Genomic DNA, 20,797 nt, shown 5'->3' with positions numbered 1-20,797 from the left:
TTAGACGTGGCTCGACTAAGAGACTGCAGATTTAAGTTTGAAATCTCACACTTTTTTGTGCAATCTGGAATTGTTGCAGTTTGTAAAAACACAATGCTACCAGTGCTAGGAAATGTCTTATTAGCGACATGAAAAAATTCGCCTCAATTTGTACAATTTGTGCTTGAGAAAGGATAGAATTCTGTCGCAATTTATTTGTTTTTGAATCAATTTCGTTATTATGACCCATAATTTCAGGGGTAGGACTCAACTTGCTGACGACTTCTCATTTTAATGAACAGTTTAACATCGTACTTGAACAAATCGATGAATTAAAATAATGAAGAATCTCCAAACCGTAATGGTACACGTAACATAGTTGACAATCAATGAGAATAAGTTATTATAGAGGAGACATTTAACAACAAAACATACGGCACAGAGAAGCACGGCATCATATCACATAATAAATTATATTATAATAAATGGATAGATTTCAATTATTTAATAATATATAGACTTTTAAAATACATTCTAAAACTGTTGTTGTCGTTAATGGTTTTTTGTCATTATTTTAAATTTAACCGAGAAACCCTCAATTGCAAAAGCAGTCAGAGCAAAAATGGTCAGTTTGGCAACAATTTTAAAGCAAGATGCAAATAATGCTTGTGTGATATTATAACATGCGTTCCCGTAATAGAAAATATTTTAAAATAAATATACTCATAAACAGACATGGACATCGAACATCTAGAAAGTCTGCATGTTCATTTAGGTGACGGAGGCTTTTACTTAATGAACTCTGAGATCCTGTACATAGTGCTTAATAACACTTGTATAAAAACATAAGTGAACTGACATATGTTTTTTAAATAAATGAAGTGGTAGCAGGTGTAAATTGTGCTTCAAAACATGCTATGAATGCATAATTGACTACTACGTAATGCATCCATGAAAATTATTCATTTGGATCTTTAATAGGATAAAGGATTAGGCATTGTGCTAGTTAAGATTTGTAACATTAATACTTGTAAGTAAGTCATACATGTTGAGGCTGAATATACAAATTTGTATGAGCACATGGCCGACACTTCATTTGTCATAAGCCTTCATATGCAGTATGTGGAATTTTTTTTTTTTAAATGACACCACTCACAATTAACAGTTGCCTAATTCTAATTATAATATATTATATTATATATAATATTATATATATATATATATATATATATATATGAATAAAGTCACCTCAAGTGTTTCGACAGCTTTGAATTCCTCAAAAGTCCTTTATTATGCGTGTAAATGAATATGTATGAATAACGCATGACAGATTTTAAGGTTAAAAAAAAGATTTCTAAGAAAACAGTGTTTGAGTGTGTTATGAAGGCCCATTGTAGAAACCTTTCGAATCAAGTGTCACCTCAAAATCCCAGTTGTTTAGAATTCCCTCCCTGAAACAGCGTTTACCCTTGCCTTCCAAAAACGTCAACTTTGAAACTAGCTGTATAAATAAATCGATTTGACGACTCTGGGCATGAAGGTCAGACTGAGACAGTGAGTCAGTGTACCAGCTGTTACATCAGCACCAGGTTGGTCTAGGGATTCTAGGAATCGAGAGGCCACCAGCTCTCCTTAAATGCAGCTTACGTGCCGTTCATCACTTCACGATTTAGCCGTCCAGAATACCGTTCGGCGGCCGCTGCTTTTCCTAGCATTGTCTCGTTCCCACATGATACAGGGAGGTCAGTGTGAACTGACGAACGGTCAACCTTCAATTCCCTGCAATTAAGCTGGACGCCATCCAACGTCGGTTTCCCCACTTTCTTCTCCCCCCAGAACGAGCGCTTTCCTAGACGAGCTTGCCGCCCCACGGGATTAGCTAATCAAGTGAAAATGCAAGGCACTGATTCATGAAGGAATTCTCAGGTCACCTGGAAAATGGGGCCTACCGCTGCAAAAGCAACTGAACCTCGACTCGAAACGCCTCAAGGACCGGGCGATTAGTCCACTTTGGAGCAATTCGAATAATAAATGATACTCATCCGTCTTATGAAATGACTACCTACCAATTACAGCTATTACAATGTTATGTTTGTAAATGCTTGAATAGAGAACTACATCTTCACACACGCACACACAGAATAATACTTGGTGAAATATTCTTTGTCAAAGTATTCTTATAGTATGGTAGCATTAATGATTTTTTTAAATACTAGTATTAGTATTAATTCTACTCAGAGATTGCTCTTTGCTGGCCACACACATGCTTAAAATAATAAAAGTGTTGATGATGTGGCCTGGAACGCCACTTGAGTGCGCAGTTGATTAAACACTGGAATTTTGTGCGGTACCCAGGACTGAGGTTAGCAAATGGGTTTCGCCGTTGCCAGCTTGGATTTGCACAAAGGAAAAGCATCAGCGTCTACCGTTCTCACCCCTCCTGCCTCACGCCCATTTGATGAATGCTAGTGGACGTCACTCCAAATATGGCTGGACTGTTGCATATGAGGTGTAGCCAGAGCCTTGAGATGAGACACCCACATCACTGGGCAGCCCAGCTTTCTCGCTTTCTGCTGATGGAAGCACATTACGGTGGGAAAGTGCAACAGAAAAAAAGAAGGAAAAACAAAAAAAAAAACAAAGCAAGCTTGTTATTAGAGCATTATGTGACCTTGTGCATAAAATAAACCATTTAGCCGCAGAGAGTTGGTGTGTGGCCAATTCATGGCAGGTGATTTGAGTTCCTTCATCTTCATTGCACGTACTAGCCATTATACTCCCAGTGGTTACGCTCATGCTGAATTAATGCCGATAATCCTAATGCTAATCCTAATTACACACGTACATGAAAAACGTTGCACGCGCTCGCTACATTTAAGGCTATCAATTTTAATTACGGCCATAACCAAACTTCCAAACCGAACACTTCAGCATCTCAGATATTGCCTTTTAATGACTTATGTTTGAGGAATTTGATCCGTCGACTAAAGCAGTTTTAGGACATTACAGGTTTGTACTCCACATATTTCTCCAGGAATAGAATCTGTTTGATAAGCAGAATATTTTGAATAACAATGGCCCGGATCCCGCAGTCGGAATTGCAGAGATATTATTCTTTGTCTGAAATGTGATTAAGTAAAACCAACCCAATATCCCTCGCTGAATAAGAGAAAATATTTGTTGGCGGACTTTAACCGAATTCCACTCTGCGCACAACCAAAGGCATTACACCATTTTTCCGGATCATCAAAACACACATATGCTTCCACAGCTATGCTTTTAGAAACTGATATACACACACACATTCACAGCCTATGAAATTCCCCAGGACTCATGAGATCTGGAAAGAAGTCTTTTTTTCTTTTTTAACACAAAGTCTGATGAATGGAGTCCTACAGTATATGGATTCTATCCTTTTATCCACATGCAAATTTTTTCAGGGGTTAATAAAAAATGGACATGAAGATATTCATGACCTCTTACATTAAATCAGGTATTATGTCACATTTTAGGTGATTTATATCATGCATATTTAATGTGCTCCATTTTAATAAAAACTTTATTACATTACCATGTACACTTGCTGCGATATCAAGATATGGCCAGTGCAAGTTTGGTTACAAGGAGCGCCTTAGAAATTATCGTCGGAATTCTATTTTTATTTCTAATATTTAAATTTGGACGTAATAAGAAAGAGGAGACCTTCAGGCTCTTTTGGACCCCAGTATTTCTCCTAAAAAGTAACACGTGGATTTATAGCTAGATGTTTTCTTATCACATTACACAATATTAAGCATTAACTCTGTTGACTGATCAGGAAAATTTTTATTTTATTAAAAAATTTTTGCTGAAAATTTAAATTCGATAGATTTCACCTACTGCGATCGTTTTTTTTTTTTTTTTTTTGGCCATAGCGCAAAAAACTAACCTGTGTGACTTAACACTTGACTTGATATAATGGCTCACATTTAGAGACTTAGTTGAAGTGTGGGCAACAAAAATGGCACCTAGTTGCCAGTAATTGTGCTGTACCTCATGTATCTGGCGAAAACTTCAAATCAGGCTTCTGATTGGCCAACATGGCTTTACAGTTAGGGTTCTGTTGCCACCTGCTGGCATTGCATACAGTACTTTGCCATTCTGATTTTTAAAAATACCTGTGTATCTATGGATCAGATTTAAGTGTTTTAAAAAGTAGAACAGTTACTGTATAGTGGATATTCAAAAATCTGCCCAGTAAGCCTAATATTTTAAATAATCCATTGCTTATGTCTGTGATCTGGACAGAATTAGCATGGCTAGCAGACAGTAGTGGTGTTGCCACTAGACAGCCCCAGAGTTCCTTATTCAATCCTGAGTTTGGGTATCGCTTGTGCTGAGATTCGCATGTTCTCTCTGTCTGCAGAGGTTTCCTTTTGGGTTCTACATACTCCTCCAACCTCCTAAAAGCATTCAGTAGGTGCACAGTGGCTCCACTGAATTGCCTCTTGGTCCTCTTGTAATGTGTCTACTGTGTATATTTCTGCATTTTGTGCAGCATTTCCAGAATAAGCTCCACATCGAGAATAATCAAATGTGGCCCGTAGTCCAGATAACCATTAGGGCAGGATTAGCAAGCCATGGTGTTTGTTGTATGTACATAGCACTTTGATGCTTGTCCACATAAAGACAGAGAATTTCATTAGGATACTATTTTAAACTGTTATACATAAATAAACAACCAGTTGTTATCTTGTGTCCCTCAGGTCCACCAGATGTGGAGCAAGTGTGCGAACCAAGTGTGCACACCTGGAGCCCCCATAATGGCATGGAGGTGGGCCTGGTACCACCACCATGCCCGCTCCAGGGCTGCATGCTGCAGCTAGAATTCGCATACCCGGTCGTCCCTGAGTCGCTTACCGTCTGGGTGACATTCTGTTCTTCAGAGGAGATGGCTCTTCCTGCAATCCACAACATTATACTGCTTTGTGTAGGTGGGCATAACCTCTCTCTGGGCCCCAGCGATGTGTTCTGCGACATGCCTCTGACCATTAAGCTGGATGTAAAGGAGAAAGTGTACGGTGTGCAGTTCTTCACTATGGAGCAGCACCTGGAGATCGATGCCACTTTGCTTACATCCAAGACTGACTGCCCATTGTGCCGGGATTGTGAGGAGTTGCGTTACAGGCTACTCCGTCAACCTCCTTTTAGTCACGCTCCAAAAGGCATCGAGCTCAGAGACTCGGCACGCAGATACGTGGACAGGTAAGACTTTTTTTTTTTCTTTAAACAGAAACAGTCTTACGCTTCACTCCAAAGTTTTATAAGTTACCCCTGCAGGGGACTAGGGTGTGTCAAAATTACTCACAATTCAGACTTCAGTGCTTGTCTTTATGCAATTCTGGCTTAAGTGTGGAGCAGGAAGTCCAGTGTCACAGTCTGAGAGCTTAATGCAACCACACCATGTATTTGCTGAAGTTTCTGTTTTGACTGTAAATACATACAAAATAACTTATAAAATGCCGGTATATCTCTGACATCTTTTTAGGTCTTGGGTTTAAAGGGTGTAAAAGGCAACGGTCTAAAAGGTACAGAAAAAAAATTAGAGCAGCTGTACTGTAGCTTAGTGGTTAGCACTGTTGCCGCTTACCTCAAAGGTTAGGCGTTTGAGTCTCCATTTTCTTGCTAGGTTTCTTCTGTATTCTCTGGGTCCATCCCAAATTCCCCCAGTGTATAACTAAGTGTGTTCTTGTGTCCATCCAGGGTGTACCCTGTCTTATGACCTAACTTTTAGAAGTCTCAAATTTTCCTTCTTTGTTACTTTTTCAACACGTTGAGGATTATAGCATGCCTTTTTTATTTACGTGATTCATCCTCTACCTTGCCTCGAATGTTTTTCATTTGTACAATCAAGTTTTTCTCATCCAAAGTGTTAGATGTAAACTTTATAATCATGGACCTCAGTGTTGACTGTTTCAAGATGTTTGTGATAATTGGCTGTAACGAAAGCCGCTCTGTTGCGTATCATCTCTGTTGCCAAAAAAACAAGATTTCAGCATAGAATTTTACTGACTTTGGATTAAAGCTTTGGCTTTAGCTTCAGTGCTCCTGAACTCTCCATTCTAAAAGCTTTCATGCATCTTCACCTTTTCCTTTAAACGTAGAGGCATTATTGGCCCATGCTTGTTTAATCTCCTTGCTAATGCGAACCACATTTCCAGGGCGGGAGATGCTGATGGTCGAGGTATCTGGGGTGTCTCTTGATCCTTGGGCTTGCTTTCCACCCTCCTTTCTAAAAACTGTCAAAAAAGATTTCCACTTGGAACTCATTTAAGATATGGGTGGCTAGGCCCAGAATGCCGAGGATGAGAGGGACTCTCGGTGGGTGAAGCCGAGCCAGGTTGTAACCAGTGTTACATAATAGATGTCCTCAATAATTCTAGTTTACGCAAGAGAGAGAGAGTGAGTGAGAGCAGCACCATGGAAACTTTAGTTGATCTCTCTTGCTGTCTGGTAATTGATGCACTCGGGCAACCGATACATTGAGGGAAAACCCTCTAGCAGCAATTTTTCTTTCTTGGGACGTTCACAGCTTTACGGTACATCACGGATGGCTGAGCAGTCGATGTGAAATGTTGAATTTGTTTGCAACTGGGAACATCCATTCCTCTGCGGTTTCGGGAATACGATGAGCAATTTAGCAGTGACCTGTTGAAGTTCTTTGAAATCTGAACAGCTCTGTCATTGAGGTAATGATTCTATATCAGCGTCTGCAATGGTCAGAATCTAATTTCCATCCGTTTTTTTGTCATCGGTCCAGGAAAGCCTTCATCCTTGACTTGGCTCACTAAAAACAACTACGCTATTGTTTTCATTCGAGAAGCCACACTGGATGGGATTACTTGAAATGGCTATCATTTTTGTTGTTGCCCTGCTCCGATGTGCAGACGTACAGCTCTGTTATTTTTTCCAGAGCGGCATCAAATGTCCAAAGCCAATGGCTTGAAAAGTAGTTTCTGTTTATCAAGTGCTATCACATTATCAATCATGCTCAAATTCCTCTTATTTCTTTGATCCCGGAGAAGATTTTTCAGGATAAGAAGAAATGCCCAGCTTATAAGAAAAAAAAAAAGGTTGTGTATATAAGTTTACACTTCACACACAAAGAACCATATTTTCCATATGGAATAGTCATAACAGGAAACGGCAAATCCATCTCCATTTCCACAACAGAGTCCTTTCTGACTCTTAAACAATGTCAAGCATCTTTGCACTGCTCTCTCTCTCGCTCTCTCTCTCTCTCGCTCTCTGTCATTCTCTTCTATTCATCTATCAAGCATTACTCCAACAAAAGCACAGTAAGTGCTCTGTTCGCCCATGACTCATAGGTGCAAACACATTGTACCATCACACCTAAACACTGCCAGCATTTGAACGATGTGCTGCTATCATGGTTACGATGACATATTACCTCATTTCATGCCATGTCATCAGTGTGTATTCAGGCTTTAAGTGCATGGACTTGTCATTAGTGCCGGTGAAATGGTTTGGCTTAAGTGACATCTTTTGAAGCTGTTGAGAGTGTGACAGAAAGTCCCCACTAATAGAATACAAATAAATCTCTATGATTAGGCAATAAATCAAGCAATAAATAAAAACTGGCATACATAAAGTTTTTAACACGCTGCGAGCCATTGGGAGACTTGGGTACTGGAAAAATTCTACAAAGCTCGTCAAAGTTATCTTTAAATGATACAGCACATTTACTGTGTGTGTGTTTGACTGGCAGTTTTGTGCAACAGAAAAATATATACACCACTCACAATAAGTTAGGGATATTGTGGGATATAAGTGGATGTCATACATATGGTGTTTGTTTCACTTCAAACATTTTTGGGATAGGGAGGCAATTGTATTGGGGTGATAGACACACCTCATTTTGTGTTCTCCATGTAATGGTCTCATTGTGTACAGGTGTGCCTTATATTGAGGGGAATCCCAAAAGACAACTTTTTTTTAATATGGCATCAATTTCAACATTCTGTGGGGATAAAAAGCTGGTATTGTCAATAAGTCATTTCAAGTTCATCATTCAAACAGCCATGAACGCACGACATCACTTAACGGACGAACAGTGTCGCCTGGCTATGGCTCGCCTTCGGGTCGGTGGCAGGCAGTCAGATGTTGCTCGTGAACTTGGTGTGTCTCAAAGTGTCATCAGCAGACTTGCAAGACACAGAACTACTGGCAGAGTTCATGACAGCCCCAGGAGTGGAGCCCCACGAGTGACAGACCCCAACGATGACCAATACCTAAGGACATAAGTACCTATGCACTCAGCTGCAGGCCTGTTTACGAGATGCGAGGAGTACTAGGGTTTCCAGACAAACCATTCGCAACCGACTTCACCGCTTTGGCTTAAATGCCAGGCGACCGTTGCAGGTGACTCCACTGTCACCAAGACACCGCCGTGAACGTTTTCAGTGGGCACAAGACCATGTGACCTGGACAGTGCAGCAGTGGTCTACCGTTCTGTTCACTGATGAGTGTCGGGTCGCCTTGCTGGAGAAGGCGAGGTAAGTGATACGCTGAGGTCAACATGGTCCCCAGGGTTTGCTTTGGTGGAGGAGATGCAACAGTCTGGGCAGGCATCACCAGTCAGCGCAAAACAGATTTGGTTATTGTACATGGCTTAGTCACTGCACGTTCTTACCTCAGAGACATCATAGAACCCATCATCATCCCCTAATTCCGCCAGCACACCCCCAACTTTCTGTTTATGGATGATAATGCTCCACCACATTGTGGCAGAATTATCACAGCTCAACTTCAGGAAATTGGAGTGCCTCATATGGTACAGTATGGCCATCAATGTCCCCTGACCTGAACCCCATAGAGCACGTCTGGGACCAGTTGAAGCAAGACTGAATGATCGTACCCCACCCTAACGTGACCTGGCAGAACTGTGTGTAGCATTTGTGGAAGAAGGCATTGCCTCAGAACAACATCATGAGGCTAGTGAGGAGCATGAGACGTCGCTCTCAAGCTGTCATTGCGGCAAATGGTGGAAACACCTGATACTAAAATTGTCAATTTTTATTTGGGATTATCCCTGTTATTGTCTAAATTTGTAGAGTAATAAATATTAAACTAATGAAAATGCAATTTTTTCTCATACATTATTAGTAATATCAAGGGGAACTTTTACTTATTTAATTTAAATTCAGAGCAAATAGAGGGGCAGAAAATCCATTTACCCATCTAGAGGCTACATATTGTTTTTTTTATTTGAAGGACCTGACTTCAAAATCGAATTAATGCAAATTTTTGGAATATCTTTCACTCTGGCAAGCACACAAGTTTGTCTATAATAGCACTTTTCATTTGAAACATTCTACATTCCACTTTTTATAAAAGTTTTTGGTAAAACATCACAGTGAATACCCACCATACCTTACACAGCAAAATGTGACACATACATATAGGACCAATTGCATGTCTGGTCAGGGAAGCAAAATTAACTGTTTCACTGCCATTGCAGTTTCCCCAGCAGTCATGGACTTTAGTTACGGCTGATGATGCTGTAAACTGAACATTTTGTATTGTTTTCATTGTTTCTCATGATCTTGAACTTTCCTCATGATTAAAATAGTTTTATGAGTACTAAACAGTAACAATTGTTTTTACTGCTATAACCTATTACAAAAGCATAAGTTTATTTTGTAATTAAAACTCAAAGACAGGTCATTGATGCTAAATTGTATATTTACATTGCCACAAACACAATGGCTGACATATCAAACGTGACAACCATGTGGAAGGTGACAAAGAAACTATGCAGTTTATAATACTTTTTGATTTTAAAACAAAATGTTAAAAAAAAAAACTTTTAAAACTGCCAAAATGGATTTTTGTAGTCAAACCCTTTGAATGGACCTCTGGCCTAGGTTGGACATCGAACCAGACATGACCTTGTGGTCCTTGGATAATAGGCAAAATAATTAACAGTTGTTCACAGATTTTAGCTTACTGATGTTTTTCAGAATCAAGGCTTTTGCCTGATCAAACACAGCAATCCTCAAAAACCCAGCACCTAGCCCTTACCCAGTGTTTGGAGCATGAACACCTGGCTTGGTGTTCTTATAATTAGCATTTCTGTTAGGTAGAACCACATGGACTAAAGGCATTTTACCCATCAAGCAACTTTGAGGAACAGCTTAGATCTTTTTTTGTAATGAAGTACTTGGGGGGTTTAAGGTTGAAATCAAATCTGCTCTTCTAATAGAACTTTAGAACTTTCTGAATGTAGGGAGGATCATAAAATTCAAAGCCTCACCTGTGGTTTGGTTTAGAGAGTGCAGTAAACGTTCTTACATGCTAATTGGTGTGAGCAGGTTTCAATGCTCATGGATCTTGAGGTGTTAAAATGCAGGTCCACAGGAGGGTTTAGTGTTTAACCAGCTTCAGTGCATGAAACACTTGGCAATTAGCTGATGAATTGAAATAAGTGCCAAACTGAGGGGTAAATATTTAACTCCTGATTTAAAGACTACTTATAATGGATTAAAGTAAAGAAAGTTTTTCCATCAGCTTTGTTGATCAAATACAGATTCAAGAAATCGTACAAACTTTGTTTGTTAAACGTGGCAAAAGAGTTCTTCCTTTCTTGAGGCCCAAGGCATAGCTAGCTTCTTCAGATACTATTTGAAAAATGTTTTTGTTTCCTGTCTGCCTACCATTTTTTTCTCAATTTCTTTCTTCTTCTTCTATTTTTTTTTTTTTTTTCAAAATGTGCCAAAGATGCTTCCTCATCGTCCTGTTATTTTTGGCAGCTAGTGTGAAGGAACCTCATGTGGAGCGGAGTTCTGGTATGAGGAAAGCTACAAATATCCAGAGGTTTTCATACAACAAGGAGCACCAGAGAGTAAATGGGAGCCAGATACTTGGTTGATCTCGCCGAGCTGTATTCTAGTAAAGTGTTTTTGCTTATGAAGGATCAAGAAAAGAACTTTGGAACTTTAGTATTGTTTTCAGAATGGCACAGCCACAGTGATTGAGGTATAGATAGAAAGAAGCATGTTGGAATATGGTTATTTATTCATTCATTCATTCATCCATCCATCTTCTATAACGCTTACCCTGTACATGGTCGTAGGGGGGCATGCAGCCTATCCCAGGTTACTCTGGGTACAGGGAGGGTACACCCAGTATGCTAGACTAACTGGTTGTAAGGTCTGCTTTCATGGCTACCACAAAAGGGTTCCTCAGTGGTTCTTTAAATGTTCAGTGATTCTAGCTTTCTTGTGACTGCCTTCCTTTCAGTGTTTCTAAGAGGTACAAACTCAAGAACGTTTTAGGTGGCTAGATTAAACCCTGTTTCAAGAGTGCAAAGTTATAGTCTAGTGTTGTAGTGAGTAAGACTCTGAACCCTCATCCCCTAATGTCACATGTTTCCAGGACAGTAGCACTAGTAGTAGAAATGGGGCCAGGGGTAGCTTGGTGGTTAAGACATTGGCCTACGGTTCGGAAGATCCCAGGTTCAAACCCCACAACCACCAAGTTGCCATTGTTGGGCCCTTGAGCGCGGCCCTTAACCCTCAACTGCTCAGATGTGTTATGAGATAAAAATGTAAGTCGCTCTGGATAAGAGCATCTGCCAAATGCCTAAATGCAATAGAAAAAAGGTTCTGTAATATTCCAGATGGTTCAAAGGTCCAATCCCAAGGCTACTGAGGCTTCTCAGAAACTATCGACACAATCTTAAACATGGAAATAAACCCTGATTCATTAACTTTATAGTTAAACATACTGTAGGAACCATCAGTTCCTTGGAATGGAGTGTGGTTTAATCTTGCTCAGGATTTTCACTAGAAAATCCTTTGTTATAGGGTTTTTCAGAGGATCTTAATGAGTTTCCTAGAAAGACAAATGAAATAACACTGTATGGTTCTAGATCCAATCATTTAATTTCCCTATAGTGCACCTGTTTCTAGAAAAGCACTTATTCCAGTCTGATTTTCGGCCTTTGTCCGTAAGGCCCAGTAAAGGACGTGCTATAATGGCATTTGCGCACACATGTTTTTGCTTTTGATCATCTGTTCGTTTTGCATGAGGAACCCGAGACACACTGCAGCAAAGCCATGTCCATGTGTATTCACATCAAGCACGGCGGCAAAACCCAGGCTTGGCTAGGGTAGTGATATGTCTGCTCATGCTCATTTTGGAGCATGGTTTCTCCTAATTCCGGGGGGACTATTACAGACTCTCACCTCACCCCTATTCAAATTAATAAGAAGTCAGTAATAATTATCAAAATTATTCTGACATGCAATAAAAAAGTTAATTCCTTACAGAAATATTACAAAATAACTTTCTCATAAAGTTTGTATTTGTGGTTACCCAAAGTCAACTTAAGATGTGATTATGCCGGAGAAACATTGTGTGCATTCGGGAAAGCAAGGAAAAAATAAGGGACATCAAACGTATCCAATTATAAATCCATTGACACATTGGAACAAGTAGCTTCCTACCTTACACAAATATTGTACATATAAATACTGAATGTCTTGTGAATTCTCCATTTTTGTGCATTCTTGTTTGATGTTGAGGTACAGTCCTTGCACTGGTTTGTGCTTTAGTGATTTTCTGGCCTCGGCCTCACATTTGGCTCGGGCACAAACGCAAACAGCTGCATAAAACTCCAGCCCTTGCCATTCATCTTAAGTGCTAATTCGAATGATTTGTTTAGCCTCTTATTAAAAGTTACTGCTTCCCTGCCCATTAGAGCAGGCACCTTATAACTGTGCTGACGACAGCGTGAAAATCTTGGCCTCGTCTGAACCGCCCTTGTTTGCTACATCAGCCGCCGTGCCCGAGTGCTCCGCTAATTTGGCTACATCGTTCTTGTTAATCAGCAGAGAGAAGGGCTTGTGTTGCCTCTGGGGAACCCGTCCGACGCAAATGCAAATAATAAGGTCTTTGTATGTTTTTTTTCCTTTCCCTTTTCTCATTCATTCTTTTATTACAAGCTAATGGGTGTGTATGTGTGTGTGTGTGTGTGTGTGTGTGTGTGTTCGCCCATCTGAATGTGTTGTTTTATTGATGTAGGGATTGCAGGACTACAGAGTTGATGTTGGAGAAGCCTTCTGTCTGTGTGTAACATTGTGGGTGGTTGGCATGCACGCATTTGTTTGTGCATGTGTATGTGCGTGTATGTGTGGGGACAGGATCTGTTCAGAAATTAATACTACTTGATGGTCTGTATATGACCCGCTATTCAATCCCAGCATGTGCCTCTGTCAATATTTCTTTTTGCCACATCCACACACACACTCTTTCTCTCTCTCTTTTTCTGGCCCTTAGGATTGTTTACCTGTAGCTTTCCTTTCACTTGTTTGCAAGTCCAGTCTTTCAGACTATTGAAACACACGCAAACAACTGATGTTCAGCAATGTGGCCTGGATGTTTTCTTTCCCGGTGCGTGTCTTGTTTTTTGGCCCACGTGGTGTGTATTGAGTTACTGTTTTGTGGAAACCCGGGCCGTGACTGCACACCAGCTATTTGTTTGTGTCTGAATGAATGCAGTGGAACACAGAAAGAGACGTGCTTACTCGCACCAACATCAAAAGCGTTTGCCCACTTTGTTCAGTTCCCAGCGCGGTATCAGATTCGGTGTAGCACAGCTGCAAGAAGCAAAGGGAACCCTTCTAAGCTGTGTTGCTCAGTTCAGTCCATGTGGCTCGGATCTGTACATTTGATTTCAGGCATACTGTATCCGCTAAGTTGTAATGTATAGTTAAGAAGATACAGATGTGATTTCAAAATTACAATTTGTTAAATTAATTTCTATTAAATCTCACAGTTGATTTAACATTTTCACACATCAGAGTTCACTTGAGGTTAACTGGACCTATATTTGGAAACTGTAGAGTGCTTTTGTATGAGCATAGGGTTAAGGGTCTCAAAAGTGGCAACCCGGCAGTGGTAGGGCTTGAACTCCCATAACTCACAGCCGAAGAACCTGCACCACTGCCACAACCACAGTTCAGGTCTATAAAATTCTTTAACTAACATGACTACAAGGTGACAACTACTTACTCACACTTTCTCTCTCTCTCATACTCATTTTATATACTGCTCATCCTCCACAGGGGCACGGGAAGCCTGCAGACTACCCCAGGTGCGCCAATCTATCACAGGGCACACACATTCACTTACACACTATAGGGAATTTGGAAACGCTAATTAGCCTACTTTGCATGTCTTTGGACTGTGGGAGGAAACCGGAGTACCCTGAAGAAACTTACCAACAACAGGGAGAACTAACCCATAGTAATTAGTTTATGGATAGCTAACTAGATAACTGGTTGTAAGGTCTGCTTTCATGGCTACCACAAAAGGGTTCCTCAGTGGTTCTTTAAATGTTCAGTGATTCTAGCTTTCTTGTGACTGCCTTCCTTTCAGTGTTTCTAAGAGGTACAAACTCAAGAACGTTTTAGGTGGCTAGATTAAACCCTGTTTCAAGAGTGCAAAGTTATAGTCTAGTGTTGTAGTGAGTAAGACTCTGAACCCTCATCCCCTAATGTCACATGTTTCCAGGACAGTAGCACTAGTAGTAGAAATGGGGCCAGGGGTAGCTTGGTGGTTAAGACATTGGCCTACGGTTCGGAAGATCCCAGGTTCAAACCCCACAACCACCAAGTTGCCATTGTTGGGCCCTTGAGCGCGGCCCTTAACCCTCAACTGCTCAGATGTGTTATGAGATAAAAATGTAAGTCGCTCTGGATAAGAGCATCTGCCAAATGCCTAAATGCAATAGAAAAAAGGTTCTGTAATATTCCAGATGGTTCAAAGGTCCAATCCCAAGGCTACTGAGGCTTCTCAGAAACTATCGACACAATCTTAAACATGGAAATAAACCCTGATTCATTAACTTTATAGTTAAACATACTGTAGGAACCATCAGTTCCTTGGAATGGAGTGTGGTTTAATCTTGCTCAGGATTTTAGTTTATGGATAGACATAAGAGAAATTTCAATTTTATGGCACTTCATCATTACCTCTTTTTAAACAACCCCATGCTGTCTGAACAGAGAAGACATCTGATTTAAATTTTTTTCGATCAAATTCTCCTAAATGCCTTGTTTTTTTCATAACCCTTCAGATCAAAAAGGATAAATAAAATACAATTTATGGACGTCTAAAATGTGAGTGTTTTAGTGGCCTCCGGTCTGTGTGTGCAAAGTTTCCGTTTTCCAGATTCCTTCCACAGTCTGAAACATGCATTGTAGCCTGATTAGTGTTTCCAGATTGCCCATAGTGTATGATTAGGTGTGTGAGTGTGTTTTTGTGCCCTACGATGGGTTGCCAACCATTTCAGGGTGTCCCCTGCCCTTTGTGTGCCCTAAGTTCCCTAGCTTAGGCTTCAGCCCCCTGCAATCCTACACAGGGTAAACAGTATGGAAAATGCAAGAATGGAATGGAGCCTGTGAATATCATTGAGCTACCTAAATTAAAACAATTAATATAATTAAACTATGGCCAGTTAATAATTAAATTCATCCATTGATTGACCATGCTACAGGGTTTATTTAGCACTTGGTGTGATCCACTGAAAAGCTTTGCTCGGTCTGCATCCAGAGCGGCCTGCAAGTTGACAACCCCTGGCATAGCGAGTTTAATCAATGTGCTAGTTCTTAGCCTTTGGCAGATAAAATCTTTTTCCCTAAACGACTTGTTCAAGTAGGCAATAGGGACTGTCAGTTACTTTATTAGTTAATAAAGTGCTTTATTGTTCACATTATTCATTCAAATAGTTCTTTTTGTGATTAAAAAGTGTTCTTTTTTACAGAATCGCTTGCACTTTGTATTAATATATAAATCAGAGGAGGTTTTTTCTCTCTTGACAACCAATATGATACAGTATGCAAAACCAAAGGCCGCACAAAGTCCGAAAATTATTCATATACCTGGTTGTGGTTTAAAAAAAATCTGTGTAGGTAGTTCAAGCTACTGATAACATCTTCCCAAAGTAGCGCAGCAATAAACTTGTTGGCCGGATGACCTTCAATTCCCTTGGACATCAGCTGAGCACAGGCACTGAAGAAGAAGGTGACCGAGTCCAAAGGAGGATGTCATTGCCTCATTTTGGTCTTCAGTCATTTAAGTCTACAGAGCCTGAGATCTGTTTTAAGTGCAGGTCTTGGATCGATTCCATTCACTCCCTTCACAGCTTGCATTTCGTATCAGCAAGCATAACTGAATGCAGATGAGCTCTGAGAGGCCAGAAGTCGAAATCCATATGCACGCTAATTGTAATGCCTGGTTGGAACCCACGAGTGATGGCTTGCGAAAGTGGAATCAAATTATGATGGTTTACAACAAAGCTGACCCAGGATTAGAGAATTGCAGGCTCGTTTACTTCGGGCCCGTAATGGGATTTTGGGGTCATGAATTTTTAAGGAGGTTAAGAAGGCACTTGAGCCAACCAGAAACATAGCCAAGAAGTCAAATTTGTGTTGAAAAATCTTCATTAAGTGCACAAGAGGCATGAGAAACTTTAGTAGTAGTAGAGTCTGAATAAACATTTGCTATTATATCCTAGCCCTAATGTTACATCATTTTGATCATGTTACCAATGCGTTCAGGTTTCTCTGAAGTGACCATTCTTTACTCTTTTAATTAGAATTCAGTAGTTATAATTTTTTTTATTTATTATTAATATTATTTTTTATATTTTGGATTTTAGGGACATGATGCATGGTGTAATGTACACCTACCAGGTTCAGACAATCTCCAGATGGGGACATAGCGAACCGTCTCCGCCTCTTGTCCACCATCTTGGAGCTTCATACTGCGGAGATGGGATCATCCAAAGGTATGTTTATGCGAGTGTTTCATCATCGTCATCAGGCAGGAATAAATCCAGAACATAATGATGATCACATGCATGCTGGTTTTGTATCGATTCCTGTTCTTGTTTGGCCCCCAGGACCCAGGGAGAGCAGTGTGATGATAAGAACATCATGAACGGGGATGGCTGCTCAAGTCAGTGTAAGAAAGAGCTGTTCTTCAACTGTGTGGGTGAGTGCACAGACCTTTTTTTAAGTTCCAATAGTCCACCCTAAGTTCAAGATTATAAGGGTTTAAATAAGCTGTTACTTTACTAAAACTGCATAGACCTGCTGGTTTGGAGATACTCTACTCTGAGCTTAGGCCCATAGGCTTGCCCATTTTTCCTGCTTTTAACGCATCAACTATGAGAAAGACTGTTGACTCGCTGCTTAATATATTCCACTCCTTGAAAGGTGCCTCTGTAACAAGATAATTATTTAATTAATTTTACTTGTAATTGAATAATGTTACATCTAATCAGTGAATACAGCGAGAAAAGTCAAAATACAAGTGATTTGTCACTTGCTAGTGTGAACCTAGTATCACACCTGATTCTAACCATGTATAACGTGTTTATATTAATAAATATTAATTATTCTTTTACAAATATGTCCTTAGACTTGTCCATATCCCTATATGGACTTTTGTTACTTTCTTCCAAGAATTCTCAAACAATGTGACGTCCCCATCACGTCTGGAAGACATTTTATTCAAAAGAGCAGGCCAACAAAATTCAGAACGGATGCTTTGGCACCTTGTCTGCTTCTTTGCTTTATGCATAAAGAAGGCTTTTCCTCTCCTCTTTGGTTTTGGCCCGAGGAAACTTGTGTCACATCGAGTCTGCAGCCCCGCACATATGGAAGTCATGTGCAGCGTGCTTGTGAACATGAAATTAACATGTTTCACCAGAATGAAACATGCTAAGAGTCACGTTACACGTGATCATAGGCATTAGCAGATTTTAAGGTGTTTGCCTTAGGGATTCTGGTTTCAACAAGTGTGTATGCTGGAAACACTGGCAAATATCTAAAGCGGTCCTGACCTTCTGTCACCAGCCAGATGTCACCATTATTTAGATCTTGTGCAGTTCTCTTGATCTGTTCTCATACAGCCATCACGGTACCTGTTATTTTCCTCTGTCTGCATACTTTCAGTGGAAGAACTCACATCTGTGTGGCGGCTTGAATTGTTTGTAGATTTCACATGGAAACTGGATAGATCATCCACCCATCTGTCTGTCTGTTTGCGTCTTCCTGCCTGACTGGACTGGACTAGTTGCAGTATTTTAAGTAAAAATTAATGACCTATTTAAACGGTTGCTCGAATCACAACAATGCTAGTGCTTATTTTCAGCATCAAAGTGTTTAGCCTAGAACTTTGTTTTAATTAGTTTAGCAACATAGCTATCATTATTATTACAAATCCATCATCAGGTATGTCAAGCTAACATTATCATCTATGCCACGTATCCCGATTAGATTTGGTATAAGGTAAATTTATGCGCGGAGGTTTGAGGTGACCATGGAAAACAGTGCCACTGCTAGCTGTCCTTTACTTAAAATAAATAAATAAATAAATAAATAAAAAGGTAAAACCAATTACCTCAATAATGTAACCGCAATTGTTTTTGTTACATCAGACATACAGATGTTACTGGCCTGTAATTTAATGATAAAATCCATTTTGGAAGCGAGTTCTTATAGCAAAGTTTTGTATTGCGAAATGCATTTTTCCATAGAAAATAATGTAAATGCACATAATTCATTCCAGCCACCCAAAATATTACCAATTTCCAACACTTTTTTTTCGCATATAAAAACAATAAAAAAATGTAGGAAAGACATGGAAATGAAGTAAAATATGAAAGAAATAAACATTAAACTTCACTCACCTCTTGGTACCGGCTGCTTTTAAAACAAAACTAAAAGTGGCTCCATTTTCTTCTCGCTACCGTCTCTGCTAACATGTTTGGAACACATGTTATGTCTTCACTAAATCTTGCACACAATGCAAAAAAATCAACAACAACAAAATGTAAACTCGCTTCAAGTTTTGGATGGCTTCTGGACTTGCACATGTATGTATATGTATATATATAATGTTAAAAAGTGGGTAAAAACAAATTTTCCATCATTAGCAAAAAACAAGCTAGTTTGAACTTAGATTTATATATATTTTTTGTTAATATCAAACATACAGACATTACCAACCTGTAGTTTAACATAAATACTATAGTAGTTTAGTGGTTTAAATACAAAATATAAAGCTTTTTCAGAACTAGCTTATATAGCTTATAAAATGACAGTCGCTGTGTGCAGTTGTAGTGTCTGCACAGCTATACACTAGGAGAGGATAAAAAAAGCAGATGATACAATAGTAATATTCAAATAAAAAACTAAATAAAACTATAATTAGATGTAATATAATGTGTAGAAACAGGACTTGATCATTACATAACTGTAAAACACATAAAACACAATATAACAGTTTTTCAGAATTGCCTAAACTAGCATGTTAGCTTAGTAGCACCTTAGCTAGCTTAGCTTACAAAAGCATTACCTCAGCTATAGCAAGCAAAAGTACCAAACAAATTCTACAACACTGCATTTTGTACTAAGGCCCTGTAGCTGTGTATATATTGTAAAATTAGAAGTAGTAGCCATGTTTGTTAGCAAGCTAGCTAACAGGTAAATCTGCCTCAGATTTGCACCAAAGCTAAATGAAGAAGGTGAAATTATCTAGCTATCAAAGAACTTCTGACACCATGTGTGTGTATAAGTGTTTTTCTTAACTGCAGTAAGCAGTGTGTGTGTGTGTGTGTGTGTGTGTGCCCCCTTCGGCAGCCCCACGTTTCAACATCGGCAAAGCTAGGCTGAGGGGAGCATTGGAATTTGCGTAGAGGCCAACTTGGCACAGCACATCTCTGTCCCCCTTACTGGAACCCCTGACTCTGGGAAGTGGGGTGGGGTGGGGGTGGGGGGGGGCATGGGGTAGAGAGGGGTGGAAAGAGTGGGATGAAGAAGGAGGGAGTGCGATATGAGAAGGATGCAGTAGAGGGAGGACGCAATGGAGAAAGATTGATTGAGAGCGAGAGGATGGAGAAAATATGGATGTGAGTGGTGGAGAAGCTAGGGCCGAAACAGAGGAATAAGAAACAGTAGTACAAGAAATGAAAAAGGACTGAGGATGAAGGAGACTCCGGTGTCTGGAAAAGACGTTTTTCATTTCCTTCCCTTTCTCTCTCTCAGGCTAAACTCATTCTCTCACTCTGTCTGTCTGTACATCCCCCACTTTAAAAACTAAAAATGGTAGACCCCTAATCTGACAAATTCATCATATCCCATTACTCTTGCGAATCCTTTCCTTTTACCCTACCTTGGCTGCCGCAGCAGGAGGCTTCTTCCTTTGCAAAATTAATAATTTTTTTTCTTTTGGTGTTTTTTTGTCTCCTAAAACCCGTCCGCTCTGAACTGTCAGCAAGGACATGTATGTTTGCTCACCCCTTCCTTCAATTTTTCTGGAGAGAGGACAGGAAAGAAGAAAAAAACGAAAGAGATGACACCAGAAAAGCTTTGTTTTTCGGTAAAAGCACCTACTGATAATCTTTGGCAAAGAAACGTTCTTTCCGCTTTTTTCCCCTCGTGTCGCCGGGTTCAGAGTGATGTTACGGACTTTCCTTCTGCTAGAGTTGTGGGGAAAGAAAACGTAGTTAGCAGTCGCAAAGTCAATGTCTTTCAAGTCTGAGGGGGTTTTACCTCACTTTTTAAATGTCCAGACATTGTTCGTCATCAGCAAGTGAAGTCTACAGTATTTGGCTGTGCAAGATTAGCAGATGGCTAGCCTTTGGATGAGATTTTAAATCCTATTCACAACGTTAATGTTAACGTCGATGTGCGCTAAATATTGGTTTCTTATAGCATTTCTGTATTATTATAATTTATTTATT

At 39.8% G+C, this 20,797-nt stretch overlaps 1 protein-coding gene across 2 annotated transcripts in view; it reads left to right on the top strand.

Moving 5' to 3' along the window:
- Nucleotides 1-20,797, top strand: part of pappaa (pregnancy-associated plasma protein A, pappalysin 1a) — a 93,247-nt gene that overhangs the window by 22,708 nt on the left and 49,742 nt on the right. For both annotated transcript variants that reach the window (XM_053485794.1, XM_053485793.1), the window contains exons 8-10: nt 4,725-5,223; nt 16,706-16,834; nt 16,949-17,040. In XM_053485794.1, coding sequence (XP_053341769.1) covers nt 4,725-5,223; nt 16,706-16,834; nt 16,949-17,040 — 720 coding nt within the window. The remainder of the gene's footprint in view (nt 1-4,724; nt 5,224-16,705; nt 16,835-16,948; nt 17,041-20,797) is intronic.

Source organism: Clarias gariepinus, chromosome 24 (genome assembly GCF_024256425.1).
Source record: "Clarias gariepinus isolate MV-2021 ecotype Netherlands chromosome 24, CGAR_prim_01v2, whole genome shotgun sequence".
NCBI classification, from domain to species: Eukaryota; Metazoa; Chordata; class Actinopteri; order Siluriformes; family Clariidae; genus Clarias; species Clarias gariepinus.
Note: the sequence above shows the minus strand (reverse complement) of the source record. Positions and strands in the feature narration are given on the sequence as shown.